The sequence below is a fragment of the Lathamus discolor genome, chromosome 1 (assembly GCF_037157495.1).
Source record: "Lathamus discolor isolate bLatDis1 chromosome 1, bLatDis1.hap1, whole genome shotgun sequence".
NCBI classification, from domain to species: domain Eukaryota; kingdom Metazoa; phylum Chordata; class Aves; order Psittaciformes; family Psittacidae; genus Lathamus; species Lathamus discolor.
The window spans coordinates 30,773,886-30,797,193 of NC_088884.1; the positions used below are offsets into that span (position 1 = coordinate 30,773,886).

General features: G+C 40.4%; 1 protein-coding gene across 7 annotated transcripts; it reads left to right on the forward strand.

The window, feature by feature from the left end:
• Positions 1-22,227, forward strand: NAPEPLD (N-acyl phosphatidylethanolamine phospholipase D). Of its 7 annotated transcripts, none has more exons than XM_065666636.1 (5): positions 1-68; positions 11,263-11,575; positions 17,676-18,322; positions 19,785-19,899; positions 21,133-22,227. In XM_065666636.1, the coding sequence occupies exons 2-5, from the start codon at positions 11,279-11,281 to the stop codon at positions 21,256-21,258; spliced, it is 1,185 nt and encodes a 394-aa protein (XP_065522708.1). In that variant the 5' UTR covers positions 1-68; positions 11,263-11,278; the 3' UTR covers positions 21,259-22,227. The 7 variants fall into 7 exon arrangements, with proteins under 7 accessions (XP_065522708.1, XP_065522662.1, XP_065522651.1 ...); XM_065666590.1 differs by lacking the exon at positions 1-68 and adding an exon at positions 136-305; XM_065666579.1 differs by lacking the exon at positions 1-68 and adding an exon at positions 322-753.
• Positions 22,228-23,308: the final 1,081 nt, after the last annotated feature.

Below are 23,308 nucleotides of genomic sequence, written 5' to 3' on the forward strand. Positions count from 1 at the left end.
ACTGGGGGCTGCAGAATCCCTCACTTCCCAGCCCATCAGCCGGAGTCGCATGGGAGCTGCTCACACGTGTAAGCAGGAGGTGAGGGGGCGGTTGTTAACCCGGCGCGCAAAGAAACTTGGACAGGAGTGTTAACTTCCTGAAGCAGGGGAGTGACCGTGGGGGTACCGGGATCTGCGCGACGGGATGCTCTGCGGGGGGGCAGCCGCTGGCCATGGGTGGCCTCACGGGTATCCCCAGTGATGGCGGCACTGCTTCGGGTTCCTGAGGAAACCGAGTCTAGGAAACTTTTCCGCTGCAGCACCAGGTGCGTGCTCGGCGTATGCTCGTGGTGCCGAGTGTTTACCAACTGCGGGGCCGGCCAGAGGCAGAGCCCAGCGCTTCCCTGTTCCCGGTGCCGACGGGTAGCTCGGCCTCCAGCGGCAGTGCGCGGCTGCCCCGCCATCGCTCTGAGCCGCGGGAGTCCGGCCGCCACGTCTCCCCAAGCACCGGCCCCCCCGCCGCCATCTTGGTAACGCGCCGCCAGGCGGAAAGCCACGGCCCCCAGCTATGGTGCGGGGTAGGGCGCTGTGGAGCTGCTGCCTGCAGCTCGCCGCGCTGCCCTCAGCGTCGGGTGGGCGAGGGAGGACGCCGCAGCCGTTCAACGGCTCCTCCTGGAGAGCCGCGGAGCCGCCGCGCAGGGGGTGGAGCGGCACCATGGAAGAGGAGGAGGAGGAGGAGGACGAGTCTCCTCAGGGGCAGCAGCAGTCCGTGAGGTGAGCGGTTCTCGGCGGCTGGCAGCGCGGGGGGGGGGTCGCTGCCCTGCACCCTCCTGTGGGCAGGGAGGGACCGAGGCGAGCGGCGCTCCCGCCCCACGCCGGCCCGGAGGAGAGGCACCTGTCCGACCCGCCGCGCTCAGAGCCTGGCCGGCGGCCGCGGGCAGCGCACCCGGAGCCGCGCAGCGCTGCGCACCTGCTCCGAGCACGGCTCGCTAGGCGGAACGGTAGCGGGAGTCCCGCCGGGTGAGTGTGGCGGGGGTGCCGCGCTGAGCCCTGCGGGAGGCGGCAGCAAGCGGGGCAGAGCGAGCGCCGGCGTCCGCTCGGGAAAGTTAAGCGGCGGGCGAGGTGCCGGGGCGGCTGAGTGCTGGCCCCCGGCCCGGAGCGGCAGCGCAGCCCGGCGCCTTCCCGCGCTCCTCGGCCCCTGCGGTGCGCGCACACTGCCGGTGGCGGGGCTGCCGTGCCCGGGAGCCTGCGGTGTCCCGCCAGTCCCCGAAAGGTGCCGCGGTGGCTGGTGACAGACCCGGGCAAGCTCCAGAAACAGCTGGGGACGCGGACAGCCTTCCCACCGACGAAGGAAGCCCTGGAAGAAGAAGTCCTACCTTCTCCCCCCGCCCTCCCAGCGGCGATGCTTTCGTTTCCCGTAAATTGACGGTAAAATATGCTGCAGCGGCGCTCCGAGAGAAACAAGTTATATAATCGCCTGTAAAAAACTAATACGCTTCATGGTATTGACGGTTTGGCGAGTGTTTCCCTTTGAAGGGGGGACGCGAACAGATGTTCCTGACTTGCTTGGTGCGAAGTGGAAGACATTAACAGTCTTTTAATGTAATTAGTTCAGTCAAACAATCCCAATGACCGGCCATTATCTCTAGTAAGGGTTTAGGGAGAGGATGTCTTGAGTGTGTTGACGGTATGCAGTCAAGTTTATCTTAAACTTCTGCAGAAATAGCTTTTCTAGTGACGATTACAGTTTCTTACTCCTTGCTTTGCTAAATGGCGATTATGAAGCGAGTTTTCAGTGTTAAAGGAAACTACTATAGGTGTTTTTCTGTATTTTTCAAACTACACCAACCAAAGTGATATAAAAAAATTAAAGATAGTGACAGGATAATCAAACCTGTTTCCTGGCAAAAGACTCTTGAAGAGTCGTGTAGTTTTTAAGTCATAGTAGCAGCTTTATCATTTAATAAAGTAGGAAGCCTCATTCATTTTGTAGGTAAGGCTTTAAGGAAGACAAGAAGAAATAAGATTTTTATCTTATTAATGTAAGAATTACTGCATTAGATGCTTTAAAAATGCCCCAAATGATCTGAAATTGAAATATCTATTATACAAGTATAATGGAAATTTTTATCACCTGGAGATTAGAAAGTCCTCTCTGATTCACTTGCTGTGATGGAGCGGACACAGTGAGGAAAGGGGGAAGTAAGGGACGACAGTGAAACGGTTCCAAATATAAATAAGTTAATTTGCATTAGCTTGTCCCTGATCAAGAGAGATCTGCAGTCCCTTTAAAAGGAAGCAGTTATTATTATTCTCTTGTTTTAACTAAGTAGATTTGAGGAATTGCCTCAGCAGAAATCTGCTATTTTCTCAGCCTTTGTAAGTTTAAGATAGAACCAAAACTGCTAATTCTCTGTAGAGAAATAGCTTTTAAGTGATTTTCTGCAAATGGGAAGGCAATTGTTTTGTCTGTAACAAGGAAAAAGGAAATGTTACCATGTTAATTCGTGCCTTCATATGTAGCACCTGCTGTGAAATTGTTTTCTTTTGTCACATCGAGGAATCCCTTCCTGATCTCACTTTGATTTTTTTTCTAGTCTGTCGCTGTAAGTATGTAGCTTGCAGTATGCTGGGTAGCACTGTAATAAGAATCCTACTTCTCATACACTCAGAGCCAGGATAGAGTAAATCACTTGGTCATCTTATGTCTAATTGCAGCTTTGAGTAAAAAGGATTTTTCAGTAAACCAGATGTTGCACTTGGTTTGAATATCCTTAGGAAATCTAGGAAAGTAGCTACATGATGTTTACTGTTTGCATGTAGTATCTTAGTATTTAGCTCCTGTATAAAGAAGGGTTTTGAATAGCATACAACTACGCCCAAGCAGATAAACCTTATAAAGGTTCGGCAAAGAGAACTGGGCATTACTAAATGACACTATGAAAACACTACTGCGTTGTCTGAAGTGTGGAAAACAAGGTTTGGTAAGATGTTGTGTGAGTGAAAAGTGGGAAGGAATGTATATTGAGATGTGTATCTTGTATTTTCTTGTGTAAGACCTGTTACCATGGTTGGAGCTGGTAGTGCTACTGTCTGCTGAGTAAGGCTTATGATAAGATTTGTTTTTAATGCTTATAGTATTTGGAAATAGTTGCAGTTGTTTAGGCAGAAATTCGCTGTGCTTTGAGCCGGTTTTTGAGGGATAGTTTCAGTGAGGTTCAGCTGTTTCTGAAAAAGAGGTTGTGGCAATAACAAGTTGTTTATGTGTGTCTATTTAGCTGTATTCAAACAAAACACTTTGTCTCTTTAAAACACCTACATATTTAGAATGGAGCCTTGAAAATTAGTAGATGGCTCATACTTGTGCTGGAAATGTGCCTTGATTCTTCCATGAGAAAAAAAAAACAAAACAAACAACTTTTAATATTAACACTTTTGTTGTTGACTAATAACCAAAGCCCTTTGCATTTCATTCAGAGTACATGAAGAGACATCATAACCTAGAGTTGTGGAGGTGGAGTAGAATGCTGGTTAAATATAGGAAGAAGGATTGCCATGAAAAAAATGTTAACGTGTTTTGATGTTAACAGTTTCCATGGGTATTTGTGTTTTGCGGTGCCTGATGTCCTACCACTTGAAATTTTTTTTTAGCAGCTGTGTTTCAGTTAAAGAAGCATAAGTGTGCTGTATGGTGTATGCTTTCTAGCTTTCCACTGTGAGGTTTTGGAGATTCAAAACTTTCGTGTTTGGAAAGGCTGATGACCTTTTAGCTTGCCTCATGTGAAAGATGGTCTTTGAACACTTACATGCAAGAAAAACATATCTTTCAACAAAGAAAAAACTTCTAATTTCCTTATCTTAACTGCCTTGAAAGTTATTTGTTTAGATTTTGATAAATTTGAAGTCAAATATTATAAGTAGTTCTGTAAAGTAAATATGTGTATGGAGTGTGTGTACATACATATGCAGGCAGATGGAGAGAGAGAGAATGTGTTCAGAGAAGCAAAAGCTAAGCTTATGTTGAAATAAAGTAGATTTAGAAAAAATTTAGGGAAATATTTTTATATTGCAGAGAAATGACATTGGGTCCCATGTACTTGGATTTTGAACTGAAGAGAGGGAATCAAATACACAGCATTTAAATATGTACACGAACAAAACTGTGACTATGTATTGACTTAAAAATAAAAACTAGCTTAGCGCTTGGGTGTTGCTGCGCTTCCAGGGCAGCTGAGGCTTTACAGTGTTTTAAAGGTTTATCCTCAATGTGAGTCTAGAAAAAGTTTGCATACGAGTTTGTTTCTTCCTGGCATAGGGAGAAAAGGAAGCAGCAAATTAAAAAAGGCTTTGCGGGTGAGGTGGAGATAGCAATTGCGCAGTTGCAGACATTAAAGTGCCAGACTTTATTATAAATGGAACTGCTTCAGGTCCTGCTTTGCCACAAGGATCCTGTGGACCAAGGTTTTAACATGATTTCTATGCACTTTTATGGAAACAGTTCTTGCGTTGCCTTTATGGCCATGTGCTACAAAGTAAATCAGATTCTGCCATAGCATGTTCAAGTGGAGCCTTAGTTTCATTAAACATGTAGTAGTATTTCTTTTCAGACACATCTAATTGATGTTAAGATGTTAGATGGGGAGCCTTTACCCTCAGGACTGATTGCGAGCTTGTAATATTTTAAAACTTCGTTTTAGTTAAGAAGAACCTGTTCTATCAGCTTCAACATGATATAATAACTTAAAATACTAAACCCATGATGCATAAGCTGTTAATTCATGGGACTGGCTAAAGTGGATTCACAAATGCTAAACTTTAAAGACTGGTCATTTTTTCTCACAGTTAAGTCCCAGTCTAGAAAGGTTTGCCTCTGTTATTAAGTACAGGCACAACAGTAGACCAACAATGAACTGCTGATCTGCACAAATACTTGCAGGAGTAGAGCTACTGATGGAACCCTAAAGTTGCTGTCCAGATAGTGTTGGGTTGGTACAAGTTTCATCTTTGCTCTTTTGGAAAAGCTTTATTGAAATTCTGTACAAATGTGAAGGGCCATCCATAGAGATTATCATTGCTGTTGGAATCCACAGTTTATTTGCCCAGCTGTGTGCATGTGCCATCTTCTCTTCTTTCTGATTTAAAATTTGTCTGCATTTGGTTTGTGATTCGGCTCCTGTCTGGCATACCATAACACAGCTGTAATGCACAAACCTCGCTTCTCTATGTTGTCAGCCTGAATCCTGCAGAGCGGGTAAGAAAATTTTAATTCAGCTCTTATGTTTTCAACATTCCTCCCTTTTCACTGTGTAGTCTTATGAAATTACTTGTTTAGGAGAGCAAAGGAAAGCACTCTTTGTTCCACTGTAGGGAAATTTGGCTTCTGCTTGCCTTTGGTGAGTGCTTCAGCAATAGCACAGAATTATACTGCTCCCGTGTTAAATCATAATGATAGTTTAGGCTGCTCTTTTAAATGTGATGGCCACATGCCAGCTTTTGGATACTTTTATTCAAGACTGCAGTAAAAGATGAGGGCAGAGAAGGAAATAACTTATTTTAATAGGCCTGTATAGCTGAAGATACTGGCTACTGGATCTGTACCTCTGTTAATGTGTGTGATCCTTACAGACAACTATCGTCACATCAGCAACAGGGACAGGCATTTGTAGCACCTGGAAACAAAGGGAAAATATAGTTAGGTATTGTTCCAGGAAGAGGCATCTCTATGCAGCTAATACAATGCCCATAGCTGATCAGATTTAACCCAGGGTTGAGAATAGTTGGCTGCAGGTACTAATAGACCTGACTCTAAATAAAGCCTGTTTGCATTTGTATCCGGGGGCATGTAACTGTGTGGCTGATAGGCACTTGTAATGGCTATGAATAGCTTCCTGTTGGTTTAGTTCCCTACTGAATGCCAGGGTAGTAGAGGTCAGAACGTGTGGTAATGGGAGTGGGCTGCCAGTTGGGTGGGAGGTAGCTATTGAATTTGCTTGTTATAGTATGAAACACTGTTCTTGGAGGAGGCAGCCAGAGGGTTTAAGCATCAGTTCTAATGTGAATGAAATCTTAGATAGGGGATAGATTGGAAATTAAATATATTAAGGGTAGGAGGAATCACTGAATCTTAACTTGGTGGTGTATGTAACTGACCTACACTGAGTGAATTCTAAATGGAGGATATTTAGTGAATTACTTTTTTAATAGCAACACTGCCATAAGTAGTTTTTGTTTGCAGCAGTATATTCCTGTTCTCACCCTTCCCTGTCCTAGCCAGTTTGTTGGTATAAACACTTGCATGGTTATGCAGTGATGCAGGTGAAAATTAAGTGCTTCTCTGAGGAATGGGAAGGTAAGAGATGACTATCAGCTAGATCAGTTTCTTGAACTAATTTATTATGTGGACACAAATGTTTGTTTTGGCAAGCATGGGGGAGTAATGAGGGCAGAAATGGATTGGCTCATAATGGTGGCTGCTTAAGTAAGGCAGCTGTTGTAAGAATATGCTTAAGAACAGACGATCCTGGGAAAGTGCTTCATGTTTTATTTGTAATTTTTTTTTTTATGTTATGTCTAAATAAAACTTTGTTTTACTCTGGATCCTCAAAACTAGGCAAGAATGGTGAAGGATTAATCCTAATTCTGTGAGGTTGTTTATGGAGAGAGCTATTTCTGTTTCTGTTATCAACTCACTTGTTGTCTTTCATAAACAGTACGCAAGATCACTATGGAATCAGGGTACTTACAGACCCAATGAGAACAGAGAACTGGGCTGGCAACCTATAGCTTTTCTATGAAATGAGTACATCCAAGAATGGAAAAAGGCTGTACTGACATGAATTTTCTGCTTTGTGGATGTATGGCAATAGGATACCACACAGAATCCCAAGCTGGCTGTTAAAATACCAAATAATTTGAATGAGATTTTCTGCAGTGCTTGTTCTTGCTTGCAACTTTTAATGAGGAATCTCAAACAATAAAAGTATTTATAGATCAACTGGTTGCAAGCTTGAGAGGTCTTCTTTGTGTGAAATCCTAAGACCAGGACCGTCTGGAATAATTGCTGCTGCAGTCATTAAAAAATATGTAAAGTGAAAGAAAACTTCCAGGATGCACAGCAATACCCAATTTGCAGCAAGCTCAGGTTCTGGCTTTGTTAAGTGGACAGTGATACAATGAACAGCCTGGAGTACTGCACAATAAAAGTTTAAATGTGTTCAGAATTTTGCAGGCTCAAACTGTTCATTAATTAAAGCAAACAATTTCAGACCTGAAGGAAAAATAAAAGCACAGCCAAAACTTTTCTGGCAGTTGTTTGATGGTTGAGTGTGCCCGAGCAAATACCTTTTAGCTGGTTTCTCTCTCCCTCCCCCCCCTTAGTTTTCAAGCCCAAAAAGTGTGCTTTTTGTAGTCGTAAAAAATATGTATGTTTAAAAGAAACTTCGGAGTTGTGTAGCAGTGCGTAGCTTGCAGAAAGCTCAGGTTCTGGCTTTGGTAAGGCTACAGTGGTGCGTGTTTGCAAGCAACTGTGTGCTGTCCCTTTTAGGTGATGTGTAGTGCAGCCCAGTTCTGGATCTAGTCTATACAGAGATGTGGTGATAGAAATGAACCAGATCTCTGGCTTAAAAAATAGAGAAAATTAAGGATATTTGGAAAGCTATGGAATGTTTGCAAGGTAAGTGTAAAGTTTTGTGGATTTTGATGGGTTCCAGTAAACCATAGCTTCATAGTAGCAGATGTTACAGGAAACTGGGTGGAAAAGGTGGAGACTCACACAATAGATTTTATGCTGATGTATTCTGTCTTCAAATAAAGTGAATATAATTTGGCTTGAAGCTTTGCTGTGTTGAAAGACCATTTTAAACTGGATTTTTTTATGCCAGGGTGCTTATTGTAATGTTAACACATCCCGTTTCCAGCCTTCTTTTCCAGAAAGTACTAAAATGTTTAATCTTTTAGTTATTTTCCTAAATAAACAGAATACTGAAAGCCAAAAGAGTTATATCCAAGTTTTCAATTATATCCAATTCCAAGCAATGCTAAAATAAACAATTGATCCCAAACCTGTTGTCCTGCAGGCTATATCCTGTTTACAGGTGTATAAGCCTGTTCAGTGGGATGTAAGACATGAGTTTTCCATGCTACCTCTTGCCTGATCTGCAACTTCTCTCTTGCTTTGTGGATTACTAGGGGCATCTTTGTATTTGGTGCGGGAAAACCAGTTATGTGAGCTCTGTTTTGATTCACACTAGGCTTCAATCCTATTCATCAGCCAGTGGTGTTCTTCCCTTCCATCTAGAATACCTTCTGGCCTTTTGGATTTGGCATCACTAATGGTCTCCATTAGTAGTCTGTATGTCTTGGTCCATGTTCTTTCCTGAACTCAGTTGAAGCTGTAAAGCTGTAAAGTACGGAAGGTGCTTGCATTGCATCTTGCCTGAGCCCCTCTTACTGGTGGTGGTGATCCACTTGCCCTTGTTTGGGGGTAAGTAACCTTATCCTGAAAGATGGATTCCATTTGTTAAAAAAGCAGTTAAATGCTTTTTAGTAGAATAGTATTTTCTCTCTTTGAAAGTCTGGAAAAGACAGGATTTATTGTGGAACCTTACAGTAACAAATATTCACCAAGGACATGACCACTGTTGATCCAGGGTGAACACAACTCTACTCCAGTCTGATTTCAGTCTCTATCACTCATAATTTCATTGGTAATCCAGTGCTCAATTATTTCTCAAGTGCCAAACTGTTATTTGAAGGGGGGAAGAATTCAGGGAAGCTAGATGAAAAATCAGTTAATTTCTGATTGGGTATCTTCTAATATTTAAAATATACCTGCCAAATCTCCTGTCTAGCAAGGCTTTCTTTTGCAAAAGGGTAAGAATCTGCTTGGACTAATAAGTGGTTGAGTTTTACTCTAAGCTAATCATTGGTGGCTTTCAAGAAATGATCATCTAACTTTTTATGTAAGAAAAATAAGACTTCTTTTACTGTATTCCATGAATATTCTAGGATGTATTTTACCAGTTTAAATGAAACAGAAATGAACTGGCAAGATTGATGCTTCAAAGGAATCTATAGTTGATCAAGAATACTTTGTCAGTTAATTGTTTGTAAATGTGTCCCTTCCTTATGCATGTAAAAGGGTTGCTTTTTGGTTTTTTTTGTGAGATCTTTCATCCCTTTGGTTGCTTATGGAATGCTAATGAAAGTAATGTATGTGAATCATGTGGAAAATATGTTGGCAGACAGATACCTGCAGCGTCTTAAATGCTTTGGCATTGTCTTTGTTTAATCAGCATAGTTGATCCCTGCTTCCCCTAGAGGTTTATACTTTCAGAATAAGATTAAAGGTTTATATGAAAATTTAAGCAAAAGTAGAATTCACCTATTTTAGAGATGAATGGATAAACAGAAACTTAAAAACCTTAGGCACTCTGGTCTCTAATATAAAATGTCTTGTAGGAACAATAATTACAGTAGTTATATATATTTAAAAATCAGACATCTGAGATGTTAGCAGAAGAATTTCCTGGAATTAAGCACCTATCTGATTAAACTTTTGTGATTTGTTTTCATGATGCTTTCTAGCAGAGTAGATGTTTTATGCCCTGTCTGCATGCTTTGCTAAACTAATAAGCTGACTTGGCATTGAAAATGCTCTTGAGGAATAGCAAAGAAATCTCAATTCTCTTAAGCTAAAGTAACAGTTAAAATATCCATTACAATTTTGGGGGTATTCCGTCTGCCTTTTTGTGACGCTTATTCCTTTTGTTACCATTTATCTGCTTCAGATGGCACAGAGCAAGCTGGGAGCTGGGTGGCTGTTCCATTGAGCTCTGCATTTGAAGCTGGATCCTCACCAGTAAATGCTTTTGTGTTCAATTTGATAACACTTTTTATATGTGTCTAAAACCTTAGCTGTCATGTTGTGGTGCCAGTATGCTGCTTTTTCTTTGTAATCATGAACTTACGAGGGGCATGGTGAGTTACGCAGTTTCTAAGAAAACTTTGGGCTTTAATTTTGTTCTATGAAAATGTTGTTCAAGTGACCTAGCTTTGGTACCTCAGCCCAGTGCTTCTCATAGGTATACAGTTAAAGTCTGAGTATTTGAGTGAATGAAATAGGAGAGAGGTTTTCCACAAGGCAAACTTCACAATTTCTTATTAATAATATTCCTGCTCCTAAGCAGTTTATCACACTGTGTGTTCCTTACTGGTTATCTGACAGTTTTTATCAGGTAGAATTTGTAAGTGCCAGAAAGTTGAGTACTCTTTGAAATGGCAACCTATTTATTCAAAAACTCTCAGAACAGTATATTTACTCTCAATGGAAACTGACGCATTCAGATTCAACTGCATTGCTGCAGCAACTTTAAAATAAAATAGGGAAATTGGGGTTTTTCACCTTGTGTATAATGAGATCAGTAGTTCTCCATATTCCTGAACTGCACAACACTCAAGTGCAGTTTGGAGTGAGAGACCTTGACTACTGAACTCAGAATTGTCTAAGAAATATGCCAGAATTGTGACTTTACAGGAATAAGCTTTTCTCAGTTATTATCTCACTTTTTTAATATTTTGCAGTGGAATTAAGAGCAGACATTGCAGCTGTGATTTATTTGAGATGTTCCAGTTTTCTATATTCTTTTGCTAGTGAGTTCACTTAAATGTGTATCAAAATTGTGTTTGAAACAATTACTATTCTTTCAACAAGCTTTTCCTTTGTTTTAGACAAAATACGAAATAGGACCAAATGTCTTGTGTGTTCTGACTTCTCTGCATGTATGTGCATATTGTTGGTAGAAGTAACGTGTTATTAATGCTACATGAGGCTGCTGCTCTTACTGCAAAACAAAGTCACTCTATAGGCAAATCCCAAGGTACTGTATAGTTCTAGTGTCTCTTGGGGAGGTTTGCAGGATCATATTACATCAGGCACTAAATGTCATAAGTTTCAGGAGGAATTTACTATTCTTCCAAAATGTAAATTAAGGAACCCTTCCCCCTCGCTCTTGCAGATAATAATGCTAGTATCTGAAGCTGTGCATACCGGGGAAGAAAATTCTGCCTGAACTACAAAGAGATCTCGTGTCTACTTGCCACAGCATGTTTTTGAAGTCTTTTGTGTAATAGCAACTGTTTTAAAGCACATTTTGTTGAGGAAAAATTGCAGTGGATCATAAACTGAGAAGGGCAGGCTTGTTTCTGATGTGTGTGAGAACATTCAATCTGATGAACACTGGTGTTAGTCCAAGAAAAGATTGACTAATTTGCAATTTATTTTAGCTCTCCTCAAAAAGATATGGATAAGAAAACGGATGAAGAGCAGCCTCTGACTGCATGTAGCCAGTACCCTAAAGAAGCAGTGAGGAGACGTCAGAACTCGGGTCAGGGTTCCAGGGGCAGTGATTCTTCCAGGACCTCCAGGAAAAGCTTCAGGCTGGACTACAGATTGGAAGAGGATGTCACTAAATCAAAGAGAGGCAAAGATGGGAAGTTTGTCAACCCATGGCCAACGTGGAAATCACCGACCTTGTCAAATGTTTTGAAATGGTCCTTCATGGAAAAAAATAACAGCAACGTGCCATGCTCGAAGCAGGTAAATACTTGCATGTTTTCTGTTCTTGATTGAGACTGCTGTTATTTATTAATTATGTTTATTAATTGGTAAGATAGAACAGTTTCTAACTAATACATATTAGTCACCTTTTGGAGACTTTTCCAAGTCTTCTTTTTCTGATTTTATTATCACCCTTTCAGAAGATGGGTTAATATGTTTTGCCTCTACTTTTTTCTCTCCTTTCTGTTAGTTCCACACCCTTTGATTTATCCAGTTCAGTTTATATTTACAAAACCAGCAAAAATGGTTCCCCAGCTGAGTCATAAACTACAGTTATACTCTTTCCTTTTTAATGCATGTTGCCTTGGGAAGCATACTGCTAAACATCATTTGTACTGCATGCAGTAGCTGTGGCATATCTCATTTTACACATTTTGCCTTTTTTTTCTGACTGCCATATACTACATAAATAACATCTCTTTTTATATTTTTAAATAAAAATGTAGTAACTAGTTGCTGCCATTTACTTATGGAAGTTTTTCAAATCTGTATTTTTCTGCTTCAGTGTACCAGGAAAAAAAAAATACCTATGTTAAAATGAACCTGAGCAAGTATTTGTTCTGAGATACTAAAAGTACAGAGCCAGTTTACTGGGAAACATCATTATCTGTTCTTGCTGTATTGTTTCTGTCAGATATTGTATATAAAGAAGGAGGTACGGAAGCAACCTCTGAGAGAAGCTTCTTTTCCATGAAGAGTTGTAGATACTGGAAAGCCATGGGTTATCTTTGTGGCCACAAGGAGCATTATGGTGGCTACAGCTTGGACAATTGGGATTACTTCTCAGTGTATTTTCTGATGTGTTGACTGCACTTTGGAAAAGCTGTGCTGAAGGATGCACAGCCAAGGAAAGCATTTGTGGACAAACAGGTGTTGTTAATGCTGTTAAGCATCTAGGAAGGCATGCATAAGCTATAAATCTCAGTCAGTATTTAGAAAAGAGCTTACGCTTTTAATTTTTATCTTATGGAATTACCTGCAAAAGAAGGAATTTGATCAACTTTACGGACAGGAAAGCAATCTTACTACCACATGATGGTCAGAGGTTTGGGGATTTCTTAAGGATATGTGGCATGGAACATGTTTAAGAGAGAAATAATCTCAGGTATAATTGTTCTATTGTAATAATAATTTACCTTCAGAGAGAAGCACAGCAAACATACGTCCGTCTTGTGTGCCTTACACCGATTTACTGTTTTAGAGTCCTGCTTCTAGACATTATCTGCACCTTGTAGTAGTAACAGCAGTTGTGCCTCAGTGTGTACTGCTTTCAAAGCAGTGTGCTGCATTCTCATACTTTGGCCCCATTTGTGTAGAATTCATGCCTTGTCATTTTCAATTACCTTTGAGCCACTGCCCTATTCCCTATGTGTAAAACAGGCTTCCTATCTTGCCAGCACCAGTGGAAAACCTGGTTAGTGACTGAAGTACCTAGAAGGCAGTGCTAAGGTACTACAGAGTGCAGGATATACAGCTCTCTGATGGCAGTGGACAACTGCAGCACTCTAATTTACAGATTATCCCTGCAATAAAGGATGATTACAAAGAAATCTACACTGTGTCAGTTGTAAAGCTGTCTCTCTGACCCAGCTGGGATTCATTTTGAACTAATTTTATTGCTTTGCATATGAAAATTTTTAATTAAATGTCTGCAATTATTCAGGAGACAGTGAAATAAATCAGAAATGGGAAAACCTAGATAGGGATCAATGAAATGCACTCCTGAGACCTCAGCCATTTTGATGCTTGTTCCAGCTACATTTGTTCCATGCCTAAATCAACCTGTAAAGTGCTTCTGAGCTTGTTGAAAATTCAGACTAAGGGCTTCAGACTAAGGACTCCATAGCTTATTTAGCATTGCTAGCTAGCATGTCCTTCAAGCAGACTCCTACTTCAGTTTCCACATTGAGCGTTCCTAGTACTACCATGCAATGCTGTGCAGGTTCAGTTTATCTGTACCAAGTGCTTTGCATATGGAAAAAAGCATATTATCCAGGATGTGTACTTCACTCTGTGAAAGCTATATGTATTATAATCATGCCTTCACAACAAGTGTGTATCATTGCCCAGAATGCATAGGTTTCTTGTATTTTCATTACAGGCTTTATTAATAAGTCTTTTCAGTGCTGTTTGGAGTATCTTTAATTAGTGGTTGTTGGATCAGCCTTTTAGATTGTTCTCATTTCTTTAAAATCCAGTGGTATTCCAGTATGCACTAAGCACCAAAAAATCCTCAGGTAATTAGTTAGTCTTACCAAAGCCTGTCATGTGTTTCTTCTTGCTTTGCATTAGGAAGGGAAGAAGAACACGGGAGGGGGGAAAGGGCACAGCAGAAGGAATTCTGGTATTACTCTAGTGATGAAGATAAGCCAGTATTAGGCATGTTTTGCTTCTGTTGGTAGCTGGTTCAATGTGAATGCCATAATTCAAAGATCTGTTACAATTCTTGTAGTATTAATGTGTTTCTGGTTGGTCTGACAGAGAACAGATTAAAGTCCCATAAGTTCATGTATTTTGTTCTTTATTTGTATTCTGTTGTATGAGTCTTAAGAATTTTGTATGCAGTATACTGCCAATAGAAATTGTGTTTTAGTTTGAAATCTTACAAGTTGAGTAGTGAGTCCTTATTGCTTTAAAAGGTAATTCTGGGGATTTTATAAATATTTAATATATTTAAAAAAACCCAAACAAGCATAGTCCATGCACTGAGAAGGAATTTCTTTAGCTGTTTCCCTGTGTGATTTACTGTGATAGCTCAACAAAGTGCCTGAGGAATCATTGAAACAAAAATCTCTAAGGAATCATTGATTTGGACCATAGGCCTGTGTACCACAAACCTGTAGATCATCATATGGAGTCTGTGCTTTCCCTGTTACGCTGCCTTTGTGCTCCCGGTTTGCCTTCAACTTTTGTTCACACAATTTCATTTAAATATATCAGGATACCAGTCATTTGAACTGCGTTAGTCTTTAGTTATCAGTCTTCCTGTGTTCCTTTACAAATGCCTTTTGTAGTGATTAGTTCTACTTTTAAATCAACTATTCAAAATACTTAATGGTGTCAATGCCACTGACATTCCTGCGAAGCCTTTAATAGTGCAAATGTGTTCGGGTTTTACCTGAGCAGGCAGCTAACCTCCATACAGCCACTTGCTCACTGGTGGAATTGGAAGGCTAAAAGTGAGAAAACTTGTGGGTTGAGATAAAGACAGTTTAACAGGTAAATCAAAAGCTGAGTGTGCAAGCAGAGGAAGAAATTAATTCACCATTCCCCATGGGCAGGCAGGTGTTCAGCCATCTCCAGGACAGCAGGGCTCCACCACATGTAACAGTTACTTGGGAAAACAAACACCATCGCTTTGTATGACCCCTCTTCCATCTTCTTTTCCAGCTTTATATGCATATGAGCATGATGCTACATGATGTGGGATATCCCTGGGGTCAGTTCGGGTCAGTTGTCCCAGCTGTGTCCCCTCCCAGCTGCTTGTGCACCCCCAGACTACTGGCTTTGATGCTGTGTAAGCACTCTTCAGCAATAGCTAAATCATCAGTCTGTTATCCACAGTTTTCAGCACAAAGCCAAAGCACCATAAGAGCTACTAGAAAGAGAATTAACTCTATCCCAGATGAAATTGGTGCAGTATGTTTGAGTCCCAGTGAAGAACTTATTGTTCACGTCTGCCAATTGGTATTATTTGATCTATTGCATGATGCTAATTTTACAAACTAGTTTGTGTCTATGTCAGAAAAAATAAAGTGGATTCGTTTGAAGTTCTTAGAATGATTTCTAGTCTACCTCTAAAACTAGCTCCTTAAAAAAAAAAACATTTTCCATTAAAAATGTGCTTGCTGACCTAAATTGCATTATGACAATTAATTATTAAATTTCATATCTGAGTTTTAATTTCTTTGATAGAATCCGATTTGTTGACTTAACCACGTGTAATATGTGGGTTGTCCTAACTCCCATTTTGGAGTATTATGTGAGTTTTGTGTCTCTTCAACATTTTTACTTATTTTGCGCTGAAGTATCACGATAGAACACACTGTTCTACAGATTTCTCCTGCTGGTGTCATTCCCATGTACCTAGAATGAAATAAAGTGATGCTTCTTTCTTGGAGAAGCAGCAGTTTGTCTCAGTCTAATACTCATACTTTGTTTATTCTTATATGAATTGATTGTATTGTGCTAACCTTACATTCAGTTTTATAAACTATTTCTCGTTCCTGGAGACAGTAACGAAACTTTTTCAGTAGACATGTCATGTCCATTAGCTCTTGGAAAAAGCAATGCCATGAATATTTTATTACGTATAGTGGAGTTTCAGGGGGGTGGAGGGGTGTGTATGTGTGTTTCCCACCATATGCCCTCCAAATCAATAAAATATTGTGTAGAAAATAACTTTCCTGAAGCTGTCAGAACTGTTTTAGCAAGGGAAGCCCTAGAATCTCTAAATCACAGCATCAGCTGGGCTTTTAAGGCAGCAGGAAGTCAGCTGTGCATAAGCTTGCTGATAGTGTTAATCTGCTACCCTAGACCTAAAGAACTAGAGCAGCAACCATTGCAGGGAGGGCTTCACTGGGAACCAAAGTGCTGGTGCATCTGTGGTGACCAGGGAGAGAAGAGTGTCAGGAGTATGTAGAAGCTGCCAGAACAGGTAAAATCTTTTGAAGTGGTACAAGGAGTTCATACCAGAACTGTTTAGGAGGAGAGCCTTATCCATGCTGTGGCTGCACTGGAGGAGGTGGTCAGGAACTCCGAGAAGACTTTGTTTGGTTGCTTTAGTTTGGTTTGGTTTGGTGTTTCTGTTTGTAGATTTTTATTTTTTTTTTTTGGGGGGGGGGGGCGGTGGTGGTGGTCATTATTATTATTGATGAGGAAAACTCTTTCCTATTACAAACAAAACTTGTGCACAACCATCTCAACCAAACTGGAGGCAGGAACGTAACTCCAGTTCAAAATAAGAGGATGAGTGGTTGTTGGAGATGATGTTCCATAGATAACATGCAGCCATGGCCCCCTTTGTGTCAACTTGAAGCTACACATAGAGTCCAGTTTGGAAGCTGATTGAGCTGAAATCTGTCTGTTTTCCTCCTTTGGATTAATGTTCAGCTGGATCAGTTCTCTGACCTGCTAGACTTAAGTGAAGACTGCGCAAGTATTCACAGTGGAACAAGAGGGCAAGTGGAGGAAGGTTTTTTTGTTATGCTGGAGTATGGATTTAGATTGATTTGAAGTTGTTTGTGGGGACTGCATCTTGAACATACAAAGAGATCAGTATAGTGATTTATTCAGTAATAATTAATCTTTAATTACATTGAAGGCTTCAATAAAACATCACGAGAAGCACAGCTAAGTGCCTTAAGGTCTATCTTAAAAATGAATTTGTTTTTTGAATGTTCATTGGATTACTGGCAGGATGGGAAGAGAGAACTGTAAAATCCCTCATCAGCCAAGTGAGGTGAACCTCCATGTGCTGCTTCTCTATGTAATGGGGAGACAGAGAGGGTCTGATAAAGGATAACAGAACAGCTTTTATGGAGTGCTGATGGGAAAGTGGCATTATCTTTCATCTGTGGGTTTGCAACTTACTTGTGCTAGGACTTAGGGAATGCATCTTCTAGTGCAGAAGCTAAACTTGAGCATTTGTTACAGTAACAGTGTGTGTGTGTGTGTGTGTATCTGTATTTATTCTTTTCCACGTCGGGAAGGCCAACCAATTACAAAGCCTTTCCCAGGATGCTGTTGTGCCTTGCGGTGCTTTCACCACGATGCTGTTGGACTGTCTCTGTTAGTAGGTCTCTTGGCCCGATGGGATACTCTCAAGCTCTGTCTTCTCTCAACAGAGAAGTGAAAATGTCACAAAAACCTAAGATGAACTTAAGAGGGAGTAGTTGGGAAAATGGTCGTTAAAAAGGCATCTAGTTTGTGGTGCAGTTCTGCAATTGTCTGAAAACACTGAACAAAGTGCAAGTCCTGACTGTAATGATTTGTGCCTCTCATGCAGTTTTCGTTCCCCAGCGGGTACATTCTGGAACCTGTCATGCATGTTGTGTTCTTTTTTTTTTTTTTTTGCTAGGAACTGGATAAAGTGCTTCCTGTGTTAAAACCTTACTTTGTTCAAAAGCCAGAACTTGTTGGGAAGACAGGAACCGGTCTGCGAGTCACATGGCTGGGACATGCTTCTGTTATGGTGGAAATGGATGAACTTATATTCCTTACTGACCCCATCTTCAGCCAGCGAGCTTCCCCCTCTCAGCTCGTGGGTCCCAAGCGCTTCCGAGGACCTCCGTGCACCGTAGAGCAGCTCCCCAAGATAGATGCAGTCATGATCAGCCACACTCACTATGATCACTTGGACTACAACACTGTAAAGAGTTTGAATGAGCGTTTTGGGAGTGAGCTGCGCTGGTTTGTGCCTCTAGGGCTGTTGGATTGGATGCAGAGATGTGGTTGTGAGAATGTGATAGAACTGGACTGGTGGGAAGAGAACTGTGTCCCTGGTCATGATGCGGTAACTTTTGTCTTCACCCCTTCGCAACATTGGTGCAAAAGGACTGTGATAGATGATAACAAGGTTCTTTGGGGCAGCTGGTCTGTCTTAGGACCATGGAACAGGTTTTTCTTCTCAGGAGATACTGGATATTGTGTTGCTTTTGAACAGATAGGCAAAAGGTTTGGACCTTTCGATCTTGCAGCCATCTCCATTGGAGCTTATGAGCCAAGGTATGAAAATCAAAGTTTGATCAAAATACATAAATGAAGCTATATACTGATGACAGAAAAAATGCACCCAGAAGTGCATCAGTGGTGATGCTTTATTAAGAATATATAATAGAATGTAGAGGTGAAAGAAAGAAAGTGCTGAGGTGAAAGAAATGGCCAAAAAAAAGCAGGCAATGGGAAGATCAATCATAGAATACCAGGTTGGAAGGGACCTCAAGGATCATCTGATCCAACCTTTCTGGACAAAGCATGACCTAGACTAGATCTTCCAGCATGCTATCCAACACTGGGGAGTCCACCACTTCCCTAGGAGATTATTCCAAATGCTGATTGTTTTCACCAGGAAAAGTTTTCCTCTTTGTCCAGTTGGAATCTCCCCAGGAGTAACTTATGCCCATTACCCCATGTCTTCTCCATGTGACTCCTTGTAAAAAGGTAGTCTTCGTCTTCTTTGTAGCCACCCATTCAGATGGAGCTGAAATGTTTAGGGTACTTGCCTGCGTATGTGTGACATTCTTGGAGAGTTTTTTCCTCTTAAGCACAGCAAGGCTGAATCAGCTGCCTTTCTTCCATGAAAAACATTGAGTAAAAATCTGGAATTACTTTGTGGCTTTTATTCTGAGATACCATCACTTAATCCAGCCCACTTAATGTGTGCAATTTGCTGCATTTTACTCTTGCTTGAGTCTTTGCTGGTTTTGCAGCTTATCTGGAGATAAAGATGACTCCTTTGTATAGAGTGTGAAAGATCTGTTTAGGCATCTGGATCCTACTTATGATGGGGTATTGAAACTTTTAGATGATGACACACACAGTGCTGGAATCAAAGCATGCATGGGCTGGGAAAAGAAGATAGGAATCTGAACAACATGGCAAAAATACGGCATCTTTTAGGAATTATCAGGTTCCCTCCTCTGCTTTCCGACTGCTCCGTTAGGCTATCTTCTGAAGCACACGTTTTGGTGTGCACTGCTAGCATGAATTTTTTTCAGGGATAATTTAAATCTATGGCCTTAATGCCTCAAGGCACCAGTAATCATACAATCACCTAGGTTGGAAAAGACCTTTAAGATCAAGTCCAACCGTTACCCCAGGACTGTCAAGCCCACCACTAAACCATGTCATTGATGGCCTCTTCTACATGTGTTCTGAACAATTGCAGGGATGGTGACTCCACCACTGCCCTGGGAAGCCCTACTGTGTCCTTAGACTATTAAAAATATAGATCTGTTTGAAAAAAAATCTGTTTGAAAAAGGGAGTGAAATACATGAACTGCTGTTTTGTGGATATGTTGGTATATTCCAGCTTGTTGATTTTGAGTGTTTTCACACATACATGCATTGGTATTTCTGGGTTTTGTTTGTTTGGTTTTAGATACTTTGTAACATAGCCAGTGAAAGTCAAAAAGAAATCTTGCACTGAACTAGGTGACACAAAACCGTTTACTTTGTGTTTTGATAGGTGGTTTATGAAATACCAGCATGTGGATCCTGAAGAAGCAGTAAGAATCCACATTGATGTTCAAGCAAAGAAGTCTGTAGCAGTTCACTGGGGGACCTTCGCTTTAGCAAATGAGGTAAATTTCAACACTATAAATGAGTTCAGATTTCCTGAGCACATAGGCACTGATGAAGCTTTGCTCATGCAGTTTAAACTACATACCTGTAAATGTATACTTAAAGCATAATCTTGGCATGAGTGAAAAGTTATTACAGTTTGTACTGTTGTTCAGAACAATGCCTAGCTTTGCATAACCAATTAAGTAAAATAGGTCTATGGTTAAGATTAATTTGAAGTACAGAGTTATTGAAACAAATGTGAGTTTCTGATATCTGACAGCTGAGCAACATGCAAGGTGGGTATACGTGTGCAATATGCAGGAAGTAAGAATTGCATGCCCGTATATCAGAACAGTATTTAGTAAATAAATTGCATAGTATTTTTAATAGTAGATTCATAGTTAAATACCAGCAATAACATGAAAAAACTGAAAATTCTGAGTTGCTAATTTTTTTGAAACATTATTATAAACCACCCCTTCCATTCCCAGTCCCCAGCTGTAATAAGGAGGTTACCCAAGGTACCTTCACAGTGACTAGAAATGCAGTGAGAAAGAAGTGCTCATTTACTTGACACACCTTATCTGTTAGCTGGTTTCCAACTTTCTCTGTGCAGCAGTTGCAACACTTTATCTTACAGCTCAGGCCTGATGCTGTTATTTCTATTCATCTGGTGTGTCATGCATTCTTTGACTTGGATGCACCATTTTCAATCCACAGTGCTGCCAATGAGCTATGTCACTTGCACCCACGGTACAAACACTATTATGTATTTAGAAGCACCAAACCCTGGATGATTTCTCCCTGATAATGCCTTTTCTGAAAGTAACAAACACAATGGAAGTAACTTAAGGGCACCTCACTGAACTGGCACTGGTTTTGAAACAGTGAAGCTGACAACTTCGTTTTACTAAACGAGAGAAAGCGCCATCTGCTGACTTGCGACCTCTTCCTCCTCTGCTGTATCGGCTTCTCAGGGATCTAGGTCAATACGCTGAAGACTGAATTTTGGATGTCAGGCTGTTGTCCCTTGCTAGTTACTCTGCAACTGTAAATGAATATTCTTATAGTTTAAAAACTGAAAATTAACCCAAACACTTTAATTTGACAAATATCCTTCTCCCCCTTCTTAGATGTTTAAAATGTAATCCATTTCTTGTGCAGAACAGTGATATTTCCCCCACCCTGCCCCCCCTACCCCCCAAATACTGCAATGGTATGTTTTCTCTCATGTTATTCTTATTTTTCAGTATTACCTGGATCCTCCAGCTAAACTGAACGAAGCTCTTGAAAGATACGGCTTGAAAAAAGACGACTTCTTTGTCTTAAACCATGGAGAATCACGGGACTTGAGTACAAATGATGGGTTTGAATAACGGAACAGTAGCAGATCCCTGTAAGCCCTCTTTGATTTGAGCTAGCAATTAATGTTACAATTACTAGGATGTACTTGCAAAGTAGATTTTTTTGGGGGGTGAATTCGATTTGTAGATGCTGGGTTTGTTGGTTACAAAACTAAAACTTGCATACCAACTTCATGCTAAATTTCACTAGTTATATTGTTTATAAATTTTGAGGTGATCGAAGAACTGGTATTGCCTGAAACTTGCAGTTTCAGCTGTTATGTACACCACTGATAAATTACTGGGGTTTTGGGGGCTTTTTGAACTCTTCATCTTACCTGCAGCAGCAATAATAACCTCAGTGCAGGACATACTCTTAAGAGTTAATGGCTGACTTGAACTAGTTTTTGTTAGAATGTCATCTCCCACTTGTTGGTCATTAATCTTCAGGTTATGCCCTGTACCTCTATAGCTTCACTGTATGTTTTGTGGGGTGGAGTCTTCCAGTACAGCTGTGTTGTTAAGCACAATCACAGTAAAAGAATTATTTTACTGACTGCTTCTACATTTTCATATACTGACGAACCACAAAAGCTGCATTTTACAGTGATCTAAAGAAACGTGCCTTTCAGAGAGAGACATAGTTTAATATTGCGTCACTCGTGTAACACTTAACTGCTGGCCAGGGTATTCTTTGTTTTGTCAATGTTTTTAAGTTAGGCCGGAATGTGTCTGAAGTGATCTTCTTGTTAAATGCAGTACCTGAAATGGAAGAATCCCTTAATGGCACTTGTCTTTACATTGACTCAGCCTATTACTAAGTATTTTTAAGTGAAATATCTTTAGCAAGGGCTGTGGTATTTTTTTCTTATGGCTTCCCTGTAATTTTTAAGTTGAATGAGAGATGACAACATTGCTCACTATTGTAAAACTTGGCTAAATGTATCTGAATCAAATTGCCATGCTAATTTACAGAATTAAAGCCTATTATTGCCAATAAAAGGGGTTGTTATTCTCCTTCATGATTCACTGGCAAATGATTTTTCTGTCAATGATTTGTTTAGGTCTGTGGGGGATGTGTATTATTTTTTGTTCTTGCAGTGCATTACATTTTATGTTCAGAATCCATAAATCTAAATAAAAAGACACGTTATTTCCCTGCTATTTAAAAACATGAACTTCCAGCAACCAGTTCAAACCAGTTAATGAGATTTTATGCTATGAGCAAACTGAAGGAATCTTTTAACTGTTGGGAAGTGCTACAAGTCTTAAAGACCTTAATACTAGCAAAAAACAGCACAAGGAGGTAAAGATCCATTAGTCCAAGTTCATGCTGAGAGGGTTCAGGAACAGAGGGCTACACTTACATGTCAGAAAACGTAGCTTATATTCCTTTGGTGAGATTCATATTTGACAAATGTAAAGATTTCTTTATTTGAAAAGGTTATTCTAATATGGCCTAGATGTATTCACCACAATTTGTTCAGAACTGGTTTAAAACTACTCTCAATCATTTGGTGTTCATTTTGGGAGGGTATTTCAGGTGAAGTCTCTACTGGGCCTCTTATTTAAACAATAGCTTCAATAACAAATTGGATAATATAATGCATCTCATGTTCATAATAATGTGAAAGACACTAAGCTGTGCAGGATGCTTTGAGTACTGTGAAGGGCATGGTTAAAACTGAAGTGTTTTGTTTGTTTGTTTTCCTGTTTTCAGAAACATCAGTAGACTCTTCCGTAAAATTCAGTACTTTAGAAAGAAGGAATTAAAGTAAAATACAGAACACAGATAAGCAGCCACAGAGCAGAGAAGTACTGACTTATGAGAGTCAGATACTGAATGTCAGTAACGGCATACGTTTCAGTTTGGATCTATTCGCTCACAGCATTTATATGTAGAATGGTGTCTCTTACACTTGGCTTGGTGCTGGTAAGATTTCATCTAGGGTGTGGGATAAAAAAGTTAAACATTCTGGTGTGAAGACAGGGTGGAGAACCTTGCATGATTTCAAAACATTAACAGTGTTGTTCTATGAAGAAAGCAGTTACTGTAACAAGGTTTCATGTACTTTTAGAAAAG